General features: G+C 39.5%; 1 protein-coding gene across 1 annotated transcript; it reads left to right on the forward strand.

The window, feature by feature from the left end:
* Positions 1 to 720: 720 nt before the first annotated feature.
* Positions 721 to 12,676, forward strand: LOC139945071 (uncharacterized). The gene is made up of 8 exons (XM_071942325.1): positions 721 to 986; positions 2,267 to 2,478; positions 3,378 to 3,798; positions 4,566 to 5,027; positions 6,027 to 6,358; positions 7,142 to 7,286; positions 8,177 to 8,316; positions 8,881 to 12,676. The coding sequence occupies exons 1-8, from the start codon at positions 893 to 895 to the stop codon at positions 9,106 to 9,108; spliced, it is 2,034 nt and encodes a 677-aa protein (XP_071798426.1). The 5' UTR covers positions 721 to 892; the 3' UTR covers positions 9,109 to 12,676.
* Positions 12,677 to 14,650: the final 1,974 nt, after the last annotated feature.

Raw genomic sequence — 14,650 nt, forward strand, 5'->3', positions numbered from 1 at the left:
CGTGGAAAATTACTTCTTTCTCAAAAACTATGGCACTTCAGAGGGAGCCGTTTCTCGCAATGTTTTATACCATCAACCTCTCCCCATTTCTCGTCACCAAGAAAGGTTTTAAGCTAAAAAATATTTTGAGTAATTACCAATAGTGTCCACTGCCTTTAAGTTTGAACCGATGTGTGCAAGGGTGAAACAAACAGGTAGCAGTTTATAAAAGCATTAAATTGTGTGTACTTGAAGGTTTGTTATCAGAAACCTAGAAGGCCAAATGTAAGCAAAACCACTCATTGTACTAAAGTTTTTAATTTTTTTAGGTTTCTCGGTAAATTTCGGCAAATAAGCAGCCAATTTCATTTATACCTTTTATTTTGGTTTGGTTGTTTAGAGTTATAGTTTCCACGATAAACAGTCAATACAAATAATAATTTTATAAAAATATAAGATGTCATCAACTCTGCATGAACTCGAACTTTGTTCATTTCCAGCCTGCCGCACAGATGTTTTAACAATCATCCGTATCTCTCAAATTGTAAACACTTTCAGTCAGTTCTGGTTAACCTATTATTATTATTAACCGGCGTTCTATACAAACCATGATCACAATGCATTTTTAAAGGTTACTCGTGGAATGTGGGCCAGGTCATGGACAGTTTAAGGTGGGCTTAAACAAAGAAAAAGAAAAAAAAACTACCCACAGCTAGGATGACTGCGATATATGACGCCGAATTGTGTTATATTTGTTACCCTCTCATGCGTCGAGTTATTCATAGTAAAGTGAATAAGTTTCTGTGTCCTCAATATTGAGGCCTATGCGAACGCGAGAGAGGGTTTCCAAACTAAATGTTCATGTGACACACTTATAGCCGCGGGACATTATAGTTTTGTTTTCTCAACGAAAATGGCGTCCTCACGCTTTGCGCTAGACACCATCTTGAAAACATCGTTGATGTACTTCATCCTGCTACGTGTTGGAGTTGATTGTCGCACCGATGGTAAGTGAATTAACAACAATTATTTTAAACTTTGCATGGAGTGATTTTAAATAGGTGAGGTGTGCGGTGGAATCGATTATATCACTTGTATCTGTACTAACTTACAGACAGTGGACAAAATTGATAATTTCTCAAAATAGTTATTAGCAAAAACCTTAATTGGTAAAAAGTAATGGGGAGCTGTTTTTAGCATAAAAACTTACTTAGAAACGAGCATTGGAAAGCTGTTGATGATATAAAACATTGTGAGAAACGGCTCCCTCTGAAGTAACGTAGTTTTCGAGAAAGAAGGAATTCCACGAATTTGATTTCGAGACCTCAAATTAAGAATTTGAGGTCTCGAAGTCAAGCATATGAAAGCACACAACTGCGTGTGACAAGGGTGTTTTATTTTTTCTTCCATTAATATCTCGCAACTTCGAAGATCAATTGAGCTTAAATTTTCACAGGTTGGTTATTTTATGCGATACACAATGTGGGAAGACTGGTCTTTGTCAGTTACCAATAGTGTCCACTGTATGGTCATCGGCGTTGAGAAAACGCACATTTGGTGCACATATTCGTGTGCATCCAGATGCCTAAAAAGGCTGCAGGCTTCAAGTGTTTTAATATTTGAGATTACCTGTTTCTAAAAAAACTACGCCTCTTAATTTTCTCACAATATTGTATACTATCATCAGCCCTCATTGCTCGTTTAAACCGTTCACTTTTTTTATCAATCTGAAGAGGGCTTCAGGCCTTTTAATAATTTGAGTGAGAAATTACCCCTTTCTCAACGTTTCCCCCAGAGGGAGCCGTTTCTCACAATGTTTTATACTATCAACAGCTCCCCATAGCTCGTCACCAAGTAAGGTTTTATGCTAACAAGTATTTGAGTAATTACCAGTAGTCTCCAGTGCCTTTAAGTTGTATTATGTTTTTCTTAGATGTTTTATTGTTTTGTGTTATTATGCTTGAGTCTTTGTTTGGTTATCTGAGGTGATTGTTGTGGCGTTTGTTTGTCCGTAGCTGCTGATTTTTCTCGACCTTATATTTTTTTCAAGCAAAAAATGTTTTTGAGTATAGTTACTCAAAGTTTCCAGGGGTCGATTTCACAAAGAGTTATGATTAGTCCTAACTTAAGACTAGTCCTAGGAAATATTGCAAAGGCTAGGATGAGTAACTCGTCATAACTCGAGATAAGACTAAACTCAGATTCATAGTGAAATCCACCCCAGTGCCTTGAAAATGTTCACTTTTGAAATGTTCAAACATTTTGAAAACCCTAACTCTTTATACAGCTCACGAATGTTTCCGAACATGCGAGTGGCCACCGAACCCAATGATCTGCCGCTATGAGTTTACTGTGGAGTGGTATTACAGCATGTCTACATCGTGTTACGACTGTCCGTACAACATGACCGACTGCACTAGACCGCACTGTATACCCATTAATGGAGTGCCTCGTGGAATTGTCACAATCAACAGGCAGTTTCCCGGACCGAGTATTCAAGTAGGAAATCTAAAAAACACGAACGTTTTTTCCCGTTATTATTTCGTAACTTTATGGGTAAACAAACACAATCCTTAAAGGGGAAAACAGTGTTCTTAGAAACATTTCCAGGGGAGCAGATTAATTTAAGCCCTGACACCAAAGGCCCCTGCTTTCAACAAAATTCCTCACTGCACAGGGTTTAGATCTTGTAGGTCTGTATTTGTATGAGGTAGTGCTAAATAGAACATAAAAGCCTCTGAGCGTGACCCGGGGTCGATTTCACAAAGAGTTTAGGACTAGTCCCAACTTAGGACTAGTCCTAGGAGATATACAAATTGCATGGATAGTCCAAAGTTAGGACGAGTAACTGGTCCTAACTCGAGATAAGACTTGTCCCAACTCCTTGTGAAGGCACGCTTCCGTAGGTCGGTAAAAATCCACGGGTCGATTTCACAAAGAGTTAGGACTAGTCCTAGTCCTAACTTTGGACTAGTCCCAACTTGGGACTAGTCCTAGGGCATACCAATGCGACAAAACAAAATTTAACAACTGCTGTGTCTTTGTGCAAAATCTAGGTACTGAAGACACCGCAGCAATGTCGCGCGGTGCTAAACACTTGCGCGGTATATCTAAAACAAAAGACTAAATTGTCCTAAGTTAAGACGAGTAATTGTCCTAACTTGAGATAAGACTACTATAACTCTTTCTGAAATCCACCCCATCTCTCGTTCCCTAGTTCGAACAGCGTTCGGGGGGGGGGGGGTGCTGGATATCAAGGGTGTCGAAGAATTTGGCTTCAGATCACCGGGTCACTTTAAAGAAATAGCGCATTATTAGCCATTAGATGATTGACAAGCTGGTCCTCCACCCGGGTCACAGGTTAAAGGTTACACAAATAACTTTGTATTGAATTGCAGGTTTGTGAGTTTGACACCATCGAGGTCAAAGTCAACAATGAAATGATCGACGAAGAAAGTATCGCCATTCACTGGCACGGCATTCACCAACGAGGAACACCCTACATGGACGGTGTTCCGCTAGTCACACAATGTCCCATACCCTATCGCTCGAGCTTCACCTACCGTTTCCAAGCCGAAACGGTCGGCACCCATTTCTGGCACGCACACGGGATCGCCCGGTCCAATGGTGCCGTGGGATCTCTCATCATACGGCAAGCCGCTCCTGCCGAAATACACAGCCAGCTGTACGATTATGATTTGCAAGAACATGTCATAATAATGCAGGATTGGGTCAATCAATTGATGATTGATAGATTCACCAGGATTGTCTATGGGGACCTAGAGCTGGCGCCAGATTCTATGTTGATCAATGGAAAAGGTAATTGCGTGTCTTGGCCGGTTATGAGCACCGGACTCGAGCACTGGTGTTTGAGCAGCAGAGTGTGGGTTCGAGTCCCTGTCGTGGCAAGACCCTTAGATTGCCTCGATTAACTGGGTAGTGCTTTCTGCTGTACCAGCCAGATGGATAATACCCAAGCCTAAATCCGTAGCGACTGTAAAGGGGGGGGGGGGGGGGGGTAACCCAGTCCCAGCCTCAGGAAGGTGGCTGCGGCCCCTGAAAAAAAAGTGCCCACACCTTGAAGGGTCCTTCAGGCCTTGTGTGTCTGGCGACTTGCATAAATAAAAATGCATTTAAATTAACTACCGTTTGGAAAATCCTGTAGGGGTTTTGTGTCTTCATGTTTTATTTATTTATTTGTTTTTAGTGGGAGTGTGGTATTTCCCTAATTTTCACCAGTTGTTAACTTCTTAATCAATGTATGTAATTATTTTGTTGTGCACTTGTGTTCGTTTTATGGAATGGGCGCAGTATAAACCAATAAGGGCACTTTATTTTCATAGCACCAGGACTTTGGAATTCACTTCCGGAAGACCTCAGACAAATGCACAACCCATCACAATACTCCGGCAGAAACTTTAAAAACACTTGTTCACGCTTGCTTTCCAAACAATTTTGACAATACTTTAACTTCAACTAAAACTTCTTCCAGAACGGCACCTTTAATTGTTTACAGTAAAGTGCGCCTCATAAATGCTGTTTCATGATAGATTACTAAATTATTATGATGATTTATTTATTTAAAGGTAGATACCGCGAATTCATTGACGAGTCTTCCAACCAGAGCGTCTTTACGCCCCGAGAGGTCTTCCACGTCCAGAGGGGCAAGAGATACAGATTCCGCACCATCAGTAATAACTTGATGGACTGCTTAGTGGAGGTGTCCATCGACCATCACAATCTGACCATCATCGCCAGCGATGGAGCTCCCCTTCAACCGGTGGAAGCCGGGGCGTACGGTATGTCAACCGGGGAAAGATTTGACTTTATCTTAGACGCCAGTGCCGAGATCGGAAAGTACTGGATGCGGATTAAAGGGCGTGACTGCCACGGGTTTGAGGAACTGGCTCTTCTCGTCTATGAGGGGGCAGCGGACCAACCCGACCCACCGGAAGTAGAACAGCCTTATCCATCAGAAGTCATCGTGAATCCTTTCAATAGGAAGAGCTCTGAGTATGTAAAGAATATCATCGACTTAAGCGCAGCAGGTAAGCATCTAGACTTGATTCAAGTCTCGCAGCAAACAACTCGTATAGCATCACTCGCTCGCCGTCAAAACAAATATATCACTGAACAATAGGTTTCTGGCGATCGCATTGGATTGGGACTTGAGTCAAGTCTAGTAAGTATCTAGAATCAATCAGTCAATCAATCAATCAATCAATCAATCAATCAATCAATCAATCAATCAATCAATCTTGCACCGTATCCCGCAGGACGTTGGCTCAACGAATCTTTCTTTTTCCACTCTTGCCTATCTTGCGCTCTTCGATGTTCCAGGTATAGAAGGTGCTGTTCATGATGATGTCGTTTTCCCACCTCTTCCGAGGCCTACCCCGTCTATTTTTATTTTATTTAGAATGGTGTACATTATAGTATCAACTGCACCATGGAGGTTCCATCTTAACAAGACATCTTTAACGCTTTGTACACCTTTAGTTTTTAGAACCGTTGGATTTGTTTAATCATTATAATGTAGTTGTCATGATACAATAAAAGTAACCCGAGAAAATGTTATTTCAAAAGAAAGTTGTGTCGAAACTCCGGCGCGATGTCCACACAAGAAAAATAATCCCTAATGGAATCTCAATGTAAGAAGCCACGTGCGGTAATCTTCTTACATTGAAATTTTGGGGGATAAAAAATGATATATTTGTCCAGTGGGTGGTTTGAGGCAGGTAGGTGGTTATATTGGGAGCTTTATAATTTACCACGAGAGCCCAGCACTTACAAGAACTGCAAGACACAAGTCTGCAAGTATGTTAGTTTATAGTTGACCATTGCTCAAACGTTCTTTTAAGACTGTTAACCAGAGTATGCACATCACAGTAAAGTTTTCATTGCGAAAAACAACCAAATCCCTTTAGTTGATTTTTGCCTTCTTCGATTTCGTTTTCACGACCGTTGTAATGCTTTTTGCAAAACAATCACATGTAAATGATTAAAGTTGTATCTTTACACCAACCCATTTGTGTTTTCTTGTCAAGTGAACGGCACTGAGCAAGTTCCTGTTCCAGAGGCAGATGAAACTCATTACATGGTGCTTGAACTTGAACTGATCAACAATAACGACTACAACCATCCCGTGTACAATCCAGCATTCGGGGTCAAAGGTGATCTTTCAACCTATAAAGGAGTCCCATCACCGCAGATAAATCGCGTTTCGTTTAAGTATCCATCATCGCCGCTTCTCACGCAGTACCAAGATTTGTCTGATTTTGAAATGTGCAGCACGGAGAGTGTGTTGGCGTATCATCAGGAACGCTGTAAGAATGAGCACTGTGTATGTACACAGGTTCTTCATGTCGAGCTTGGGAAGGTAATGTTCAATAATTGTCGATAAGTCATGAAATTGATGATCAATCAATTCACATGGCGTGTCATGGCCTAGCGGTTAAGAGCACCGGACTAAAGCGCTGGTGTTTGATCATCAGAGTGTGGGTTCGAGTCACAATCTTGACACTTGTGTCCGATTAGCGAGACACTTTAACCACGAACAAGATGCTTCTTCCTTCGGATGGGACGTAAAGCCGTTGGTTCCGTGTGTTGTGTTAACGCACGTATGAAAGAACCCAGTGTACTCATCGAAACGAGATGGGTCCGCCCCGGTGTTCCTGGCTGGATTAACTGCATATGGCTAATTATTGCAGGAAAATACTGAAATGTTGAAGCATCTTGTTGTGTCACTGATGGGTGACGGGTATGAGCACTATAAAGAAGCCACTTTTATTAATATTATTATTATTAGATATTAATAAGTCATGAAATTGTTGATGCGTGAACTAACGCATTCACGACTCAATATTTTAGTACATTCGAGTAAGTTACGGAATTTTGACATGAAATCTGATCAAATGTTGCTTATTAATTTACCAAAACCGCGAAAGCAAATTGATGTCTACTTTGACAGCACACGACACCGATGCATTATTCTTATCTCTTTCATGACCAAATCCCTTGCAAACAGCGCCTCCTGTTGGTTCTGCCGCAACCGAGCGGGAAAATTGCTTCCCGTGATTACGTGATTTGTTTTTTCTTGTCATCTCCAAACCTAACGGGATTCAACCGAATGTTATAACTACGATTCTCTCCTTTTTTCTAGGTTGTTGAAATAGTACTTGTTGACCAGGGTAATTTCGAGAATGCTCATGCGATGCACATTCACGGCTATAGATTCCAAGTAGTGGCCCAAGACACGCTGGGAGAGGAGACGACACTTGAGGAGGTCAAGCGACTAGATAAAGCAGGTATCCACCCACCATAGTTATATTAGATTAGATCTGATACAACTTTATTAAATCAAAAGCTGGAAATTTCATGACGTCGGCTCTCAATCTTTACATATACACCAAAACACAGTAGAATTACAAAACATTAAAACTGCACACAATTTATAAAAAAAATAACAACAATTCAAAGTCCAGCAGTATTTAAAATGTACAAGGGAAAATTGTAAAAAATAATGTAAATTCACCAACAAAAAGACAAGATTAGAATTCATGTCAAAAATGCAAATGTCTAGATAAAATGTATCTTTAATTTATAATTTTAATTTATAGTTTACACATCTTTCAGTCCCAATATGCTATAATATATTATGATTTTTTTGTTTGTTATGTACACAAAAAGTGTCACCAATCGTAATTGTACGACATACAAAGCTTTTTTTAAAACATGTGCAGTGAACCTAGATATTCAAAATCAGATGTAGCCAAGTTTTGTGTGGAGTACCCTTAGCAAAAAACACTATCCTGCCCGAGTACAGTTCTAAGACTTTGACCAACTATTGTTCATGGGTCTTTAAACATATCTATCAATCTAGCCTATGTCACTTCACTGCAGAAGGAAGGCCTCTTCATCACCATTCCCTTTTGGTCTTTCTTGAGCTTGTCGCATCCATGTGATGATTCCAAATTCTCTGATGTCGTCCAACCAACGCATACTTGGTCATGCCTAGTCGTACATAACATATTAATATACGACAATTTATAAAGCATGGGATTGCATGTTTTTAACGATTTGCATATTATGTATTAAATCTGATTTTCATTTGAGAGACTTATTTCTGTCCACGTCCTGTAACTGTACAAAACTAACTAAAGGTGGAGTTGACTCGGATATCTTTTCTTTTTTTCAGGTAACATCACTCGCCGCACTCATAATGTACCCCACAAAGACACAGTCGCCCCGCTATCTGGTGGGTACGTCATTGTACGTTTCGTGGCAGATAACCCAGGATGGTGGCTGTTTCATTGTCATGTATCATTCCACTTCACGGTACGTACATATAATGATAATTATACTGGTAGTCAGGCACTTGTCTTAAGGGTCCAACGATTTCATTGGATGGAATATATGATTTCTATGGATAATGTTCAGTGACGTAAGCTTTCCATATTATCTGTTTTTGATTGGCCCGAGGTGATGTTTGTCAGCTGCATGCTGAGCTTTCTGCCGTCTGCAAGCGCGTGGTGTGCATAATGCATGTATGAACATGTACGCATTTAATGCTGTTCATAATATACGTTTACGTATGATTGACTGCGAAGGTCAAAGGTACATTTGTACAGATCCTGACGTACGCTCAAGGTAGGTATCTGGCATAAATCACTGGCCTCGCGATGTGTGACGTCAGATGTTCAGGCTATGAACTACTAAAAAGAAAAAAACACCAGTAACACGCGTGTACTTTTCTTTTGTTTTACATCAAAGATGGTGGTCAACGACATGTGCAATCCATTTTTTTTACGTGAGCGATGGCAGCCTACAAGCAAGCTTATCTGGTCTGTAATTTCATGTATTTTATAAAACTTTAAAGAAAGTTGGTGCTTTGTTTCTCAGGCTGGCATGACGATGGTTATTCAAGTTGGTTCGGATAAAGACCTACCACCAGTTCCACGTAATTTCCCTCGATGTGGCGGTGACTGGCACCAAGATGATATCGGGTCCAATGTTCCTATTAAACCTGCCACCACTCCGAATTCTGCTTCCTACAATGGAAGATACCCGATGTTGTCACTCGCTGTGGCAGGCTGTGCTTTGTCTACCATTATCGGGATGTTGGCTTAACTGTTCTCCAATGTGTCCCTACCGCCTTCATGGACCCAATTTCATAAATCTGTTTAGCAGAAATTACTGCTTAGCAAATTGATATGCTACGCAAATACTTGGGTGGGGTACCAGTCACAACAATGTAAGCTTGATGGACTTTTTGGCTCGTAACCCCGGCTGCTAAGATCTGTCTGTACTTAGCAAGCTTTTACTTCTACAGGCTTTATGAAATTGGGACCAGATGGTTTTAAAGGATAGTTGTTTCGTTTTTAATAACGTGTGTATGGGCGTGTTTAACAACGTGTGTATGGGCGTGTTTGATAACGGGTGTATGGGGCCTATGTGTTTTTGGTGTGATTATCATCGTGTGGTCGTTGTTTGGTTAATCGTTTTAAAAATTAAAGACATTATTTTGGTATAGACAAAACACAAGGGTCCACAGCTTTACTCTATACGGTTTAAAGATAATGATGGCAGAAAGCTTCCCTTAAAATATTACTTGCTGAGGTGCTGTAGTTTTTGAGAAATGAGTTCAACAAGTCACGAACATATTGTTTGTTTCAGTGAGTTTAAAATTATAAAACGTACTAAAAGTAACCAGTTATGATAAAATACCTCAACTGGTAAATACGTTTTACATGCTAAAACTGAGACGAATTTGGTAATTACTCAAAATAGTTATTGGCATAAAACCTTTCTTGTTGACGAGTAATGGGAGAGGTTGATGGTATAAAACATTGTAAGAAACGGTTCCCTCTTAAGTGCCATAGTTTTCGAGAAAGAAGTAATTTTCCACGAATTTGATTTCGAGACCTCAAGTTTAGAATTTGAGGTCTCGAAATCAACCATCTTAACGCACACAACTTCGTGTGACAAGGGTTATTTTTCTTTCAATATTATATTACAACTTCGATGACCGATTGAGCACAAATTTTCACAGGTTTGTTATTTTATGCTTAAGTTGAGATACACCAACTGTGAAGGCTAGTCTTTGACAATTACCAAATTGTCCACTGCCTTTAATGAAAATCTGTGGACATTGTTTTTTTTGTGTTACAAAAGTACCCAAATCCTTTAACTGTTCTCCAATTGGCCACACCCTGATAGGTTTGAATTAGGTAGTTATACAGCATATGGGAGTAATATTGTTTCGTTTTTTAATATAAAATAATAATAAAATAACAATAATACATTAATTTTTTTTATATAGCGCCTAATCTAATTTTGAGAAATGCTCTTAGACACTAAGCTGCACAAAAAACTTAAAGAGGTATTTTAAGATGTTCAAAGATGATTTATATCAGCATAAAAAGGTACTTATGAAAAAAAAAAAATTAAGGGCAATAAGAGGAAAAAGCCCTATTTTCCATTGTGCATAAGACAGTTTTTGTTCAGGCAATATCACATGAAAGTTGGGAGTTGTTGAGGAACTTGTGTGAAAAAGATCAACAAGACCCGAGGTCAAATACCGTTAAGATATTAACAACTCAGATACACATTATTTACAAATAATTTTAAACTTGACTGCGAGGAGCCAATGCATGCAGCTTCGTAAGCACAGGAGTAATGTGAGCAGATTTTCTTGTGCCTGTGACGGACCGAGACAGCTACCTGAGCGGAATGTTTTTAACGGAAATGGTATTTTAACTTGTTTGTAATGCACTTGTTGACCATTTTAATGTAATTTTGATATTATGTGTACACTTCTGAATTGTTCGTAATAATCGATTAAAAAATCTGGCCCCAACCTAAAGGTTTTGAAAAACTAAAAACACTTCTGCCGTTGAGAGCGCGCGTCAAAGGAAAATGCCGTTGACGTCATTTGTGGGAGTTTGCTTTGTTATACCTCCACGCTGCAACAAAGCGGCTTTACGAATTGGAGCTCCCAACTATGACGTTTTGAGAGTGATTACGTAACGGGGCTTTTTGCAAATCTGTCAGAAAAGCGCTGGATAAGGGTATTCAAAATGATTGTTTTTTTTACTAAATCAAAATCTATTTATAATCATATGACTCGATTTTCTTATTCATTGAAAACACTTGAAATGGAATTCAGCAAATTTCACGACTTGACATTTTCGTAAAAAGAAACTATAAATAAATAGTAAATTTGCGGGTACAACCATGTGATTGTGTTGTACCCACAAGTTTACTATTTTTTATAGTTTCTTCCTATTTACCCACACTCACTATGCGAACCTTCGAGCAAAACTTAGTTTTGAACACGTTGTAGAGGATATTAATTTTTTTACCCATACACTGATGTGTGTTAGCACTTTATACTCATCAGAACTTTCTCGAGTCCTGTGAACAAAATATCACAGGCAAATTACTCGAGAAAGTACTGAGTGCCTTTAACAACAGGGACATTTCTTTAAAAGTTAGCAGGCGTACAAACACAAACAACTAAAGTTTTATCTGTGTTAATTTTTATAGAGGTGTTTTGGTTTGATTTTCATCGTGCGATCGTTTTTCCGCTAATTGTTTTAAAATACACTATGCCATGTTTTTTTTTTAAATGGAAATCAATGCTCCCAAAACCTTTTTAGCGCAAGATTTTGTACAATGTATTTTACTATTATCTTTACGTAATTTTATATATTTGTATGGTGACGGGTTAAAAATGCGCATAAAGATACGAAATAATTTTAGTCCAGACTTCTACGTGAGAAAAAAAAAAACAGTTTAACCGACTATTCTTAACAATGTGTTAAAAACTCTCCATAGACAGGTTCGATCATATCCCAACGGAAAAACACATGTATGGGTATAGCTGCAGTAAACAAATTTTTTTTTACTACATCATTGAGAAATGTTGACATTTTGTATTAAGCTTACATTGTTTGACAAGGTCCTTATTTTTCCCGCTTGAGGCTCAACATGTTCAGGGCAAAATTTCAAAGAGCTGCTAAGATTATAACAAAATTATGCTGGCTAGAATGAGGTTATCATCTAAAATAACATTTTATTGTGAACAAAATGTGACTGGTATCCTGCTTAGTTGTGCTTAGCAGAAATGTTAAGCAATATTTTATGCTTAGGCAGCTCTATGAAATTGGGTCCAGGTCTATAAACATTGTATTTTAATTATTGAATGACTGCATAATAAAAAATAAAAAAAAACTTATATAGCGCCCTATTCGTGTAGACATGCTCTATAGGGCGCTGAACATGGCATTATGGACGAAATAAAAAATAAGAAATTGAATTCTAACAATGGGAGTAACATTCTTAAAAACAATAAACAAACTAAACAATTTGAATTCCTAAGGTATACCAAAAAAAATTAATAATGCAATTTGGTATAAAATCTAAACTACAAAAAGTTTGCAATCATTAACAGAGGCTAAAAATACATTGATTATTAACAATTAAAATCGATTAACCGTTCAGTGAACATTTTCAGTTTAAAAATTCTAGTTTTCAGTGCGCTCCCTTTTCAGTTCTGTTATGTCTCTTAGGGATGTGGGCAGAGAGTTCCATAGTGTAGCAGCTGCCTTTCCAAACTGCCCGGATCACCATAATGTGGCAGGTTTATTGAAAGGTATTCTTAGAAAGGTATACTTTAATTGTATGCGTATGCATGAAAAGCCATGGCTATATTGTAATGGGTAAAACAAAATAAATTTGTGAGCAATGACATTGCTCTATGTTTGAACTTCACGGCATTGAAGTATTGAAATGTTTTCCAGTAAGGGGAATAATAGACCAACAATAGCAGGGCCCCACAAAGCAGGTCAATAAGAATGCTTGTGTGTCCCGGCCGTGAACTGGACCCAGTTTCATAAAGCTGTTTACCAGCAGTAAGCAAGTTGTTGTGCTTTTACAGTAGTAGCCCTGGTGGCCTTGCACTTTCGTATGATAAACGATGTGACCTCTGACGTCACTCGAAAACCATTAACATGATTCGCGCACCTACCGCCGGGCAAAACCTTTGTGTTTTGGCAGCCAGCTAGAAAGTGTATACAATCTTACCATGATGACTGCGCGCCTTTTTGCCCGGCGAAACATGACGTATGCAGTGTTTTGTCAACAGGGGGCGTTTTGAATGTAAGCATAGGTCACATCGTCTATACAGCACAGTGAAAGAGTCATATAGGGCTACGTACTGTAGCAGAAACTGTGCGTAAAAGCATAAACGTGTTTCACCATGATTTCTCAAGTTAGCAGAACTTTTCTAGGCGCACATAAAATATGTACGTTCACCATTGACTGGCAATTGCATTACGTCACTCGTGAGGTTACCGCGGGTTAGCCAGCATTTAAGATAAGATAAGATAAGATAAGATAAGAACTTTATTATCCCACACTGGGGAAATTAAAACTGGCCATGATTCAAACAGTACAGACAAAAACGCTTAAAATTATTTAACAACAAACAGATAGATAAAAATATTAATTAAGATTTACCCATGATTACGGTAAACACCTTTATGAAATAGAAATGCTGCTAAGGGACGACCCGTAAGTGCAAAACGGCTGCTTACATGTTTTGTGATTGGGCCCTGGTTATAGTCTTAGTTCCACGACCTTCCCATGGATTATTTCCAAGACTCGCTACCATGGGCAGCTACGCCGTACCGCCAGCTAGCTTTGCGCAAGTTTATTCTCGCTACCATGGGCAGCACGCCGTATCGCCAGCTAGCTTTGCGCAAGTCTATTCTCGCTACCATGGGGGATGGGCAGCACGCCGTATCGCCCGCTAGCTTTGCGCAAGTCTATTCTCGCTACCATGGGAAGCACGCCGTACCGCCAGCTAGCTTTTCGCAAGTCTATTCTTGGTTCGATCATTCGTTATGAATTTAAGAAGAAAAGCGCGCCCTCTGTCGGGTTATCACATTTTGTTTTGTATACGAGAATGAGACAGTGATGTCTTGGACCAATACGAACCTGGTTACATTTCTCATTCCTCAGATAGGCTGTTGGTAGGAACGATTGCTGTTTAACCCTTTAGTGGGGGTGTTTTTCTCATATTTGTTCAACTGCACCCCCTGTTGAACATCACACCAAACGAAAGCTCAACAATCGCTCTAAACAATCGAATGAGGGGGTGGGGGTCGTATTTATGGGGGTTGTAGTTTTTAAGTTATGATTGTTTATAAAAGTCCAATTTGATGTGTTTTTGCTGGTCGCTAGTAACCGCCATGTGCACCAAAGGGTTAACCACAAACTGTTTATAATAACCGTTACACGTGACTGTAACCATTCTAGATTTCGTTAAATTTGTGTACAAATCAAAATTACATTGCTTAAAGGGAAGGTACACGTGTGGTTATTGTCAAAGACCAGGGCCCAATTTCATGGCTCTGTTTACCGCCGAATTCTGCGCTTACGATCACGATTCCCTGCTTACTTGCAAGCGCCGAATTTCTGCGCTAGCCTTGTAAGCGTAGAATGCCTAGTAACGTGGAGTACGCACGCGAATAAGCCCAAATTCGCCGCTAACCCGTGAAATACGCTTGCCGTAAGCACATAATTCCCTGCTTCCGTAAGCGCCGATTCTGTGCTTAAGGTAAGCAAAGCCATGAAATTGGGCCCAGTCTTCTCACTTGGTGTATCC

The sequence above is a fragment of the Asterias amurensis genome, chromosome 12 (genome assembly GCF_032118995.1).
Source record: "Asterias amurensis chromosome 12, ASM3211899v1".
NCBI lineage: Eukaryota > Metazoa > Echinodermata > Asteroidea > Forcipulatida > Asteriidae > Asterias > Asterias amurensis.

Bases quoted from the DNA above. Each gene is read 5' to 3' on its own strand.
- LOC139945071 (XM_071942325.1), top strand. From the start codon at position 893: ATGGCGTCCTCACGCTTTGCGCTAGACACCATCTTGAAAACATCGTTG. The intron at 6,359-7,141 runs GTAATGTTCAAT...CCTTTTTTCTAG, and splicing joins TTCATGTCGAGCTTGGGAAG to GTTGTTGAAATAGTACTTGT. The intron at 8,317-8,880 runs GTACGTACATAT...TTTGTTTCTCAG, and splicing joins ATGTATCATTCCACTTCACG to GCTGGCATGACGATGGTTAT.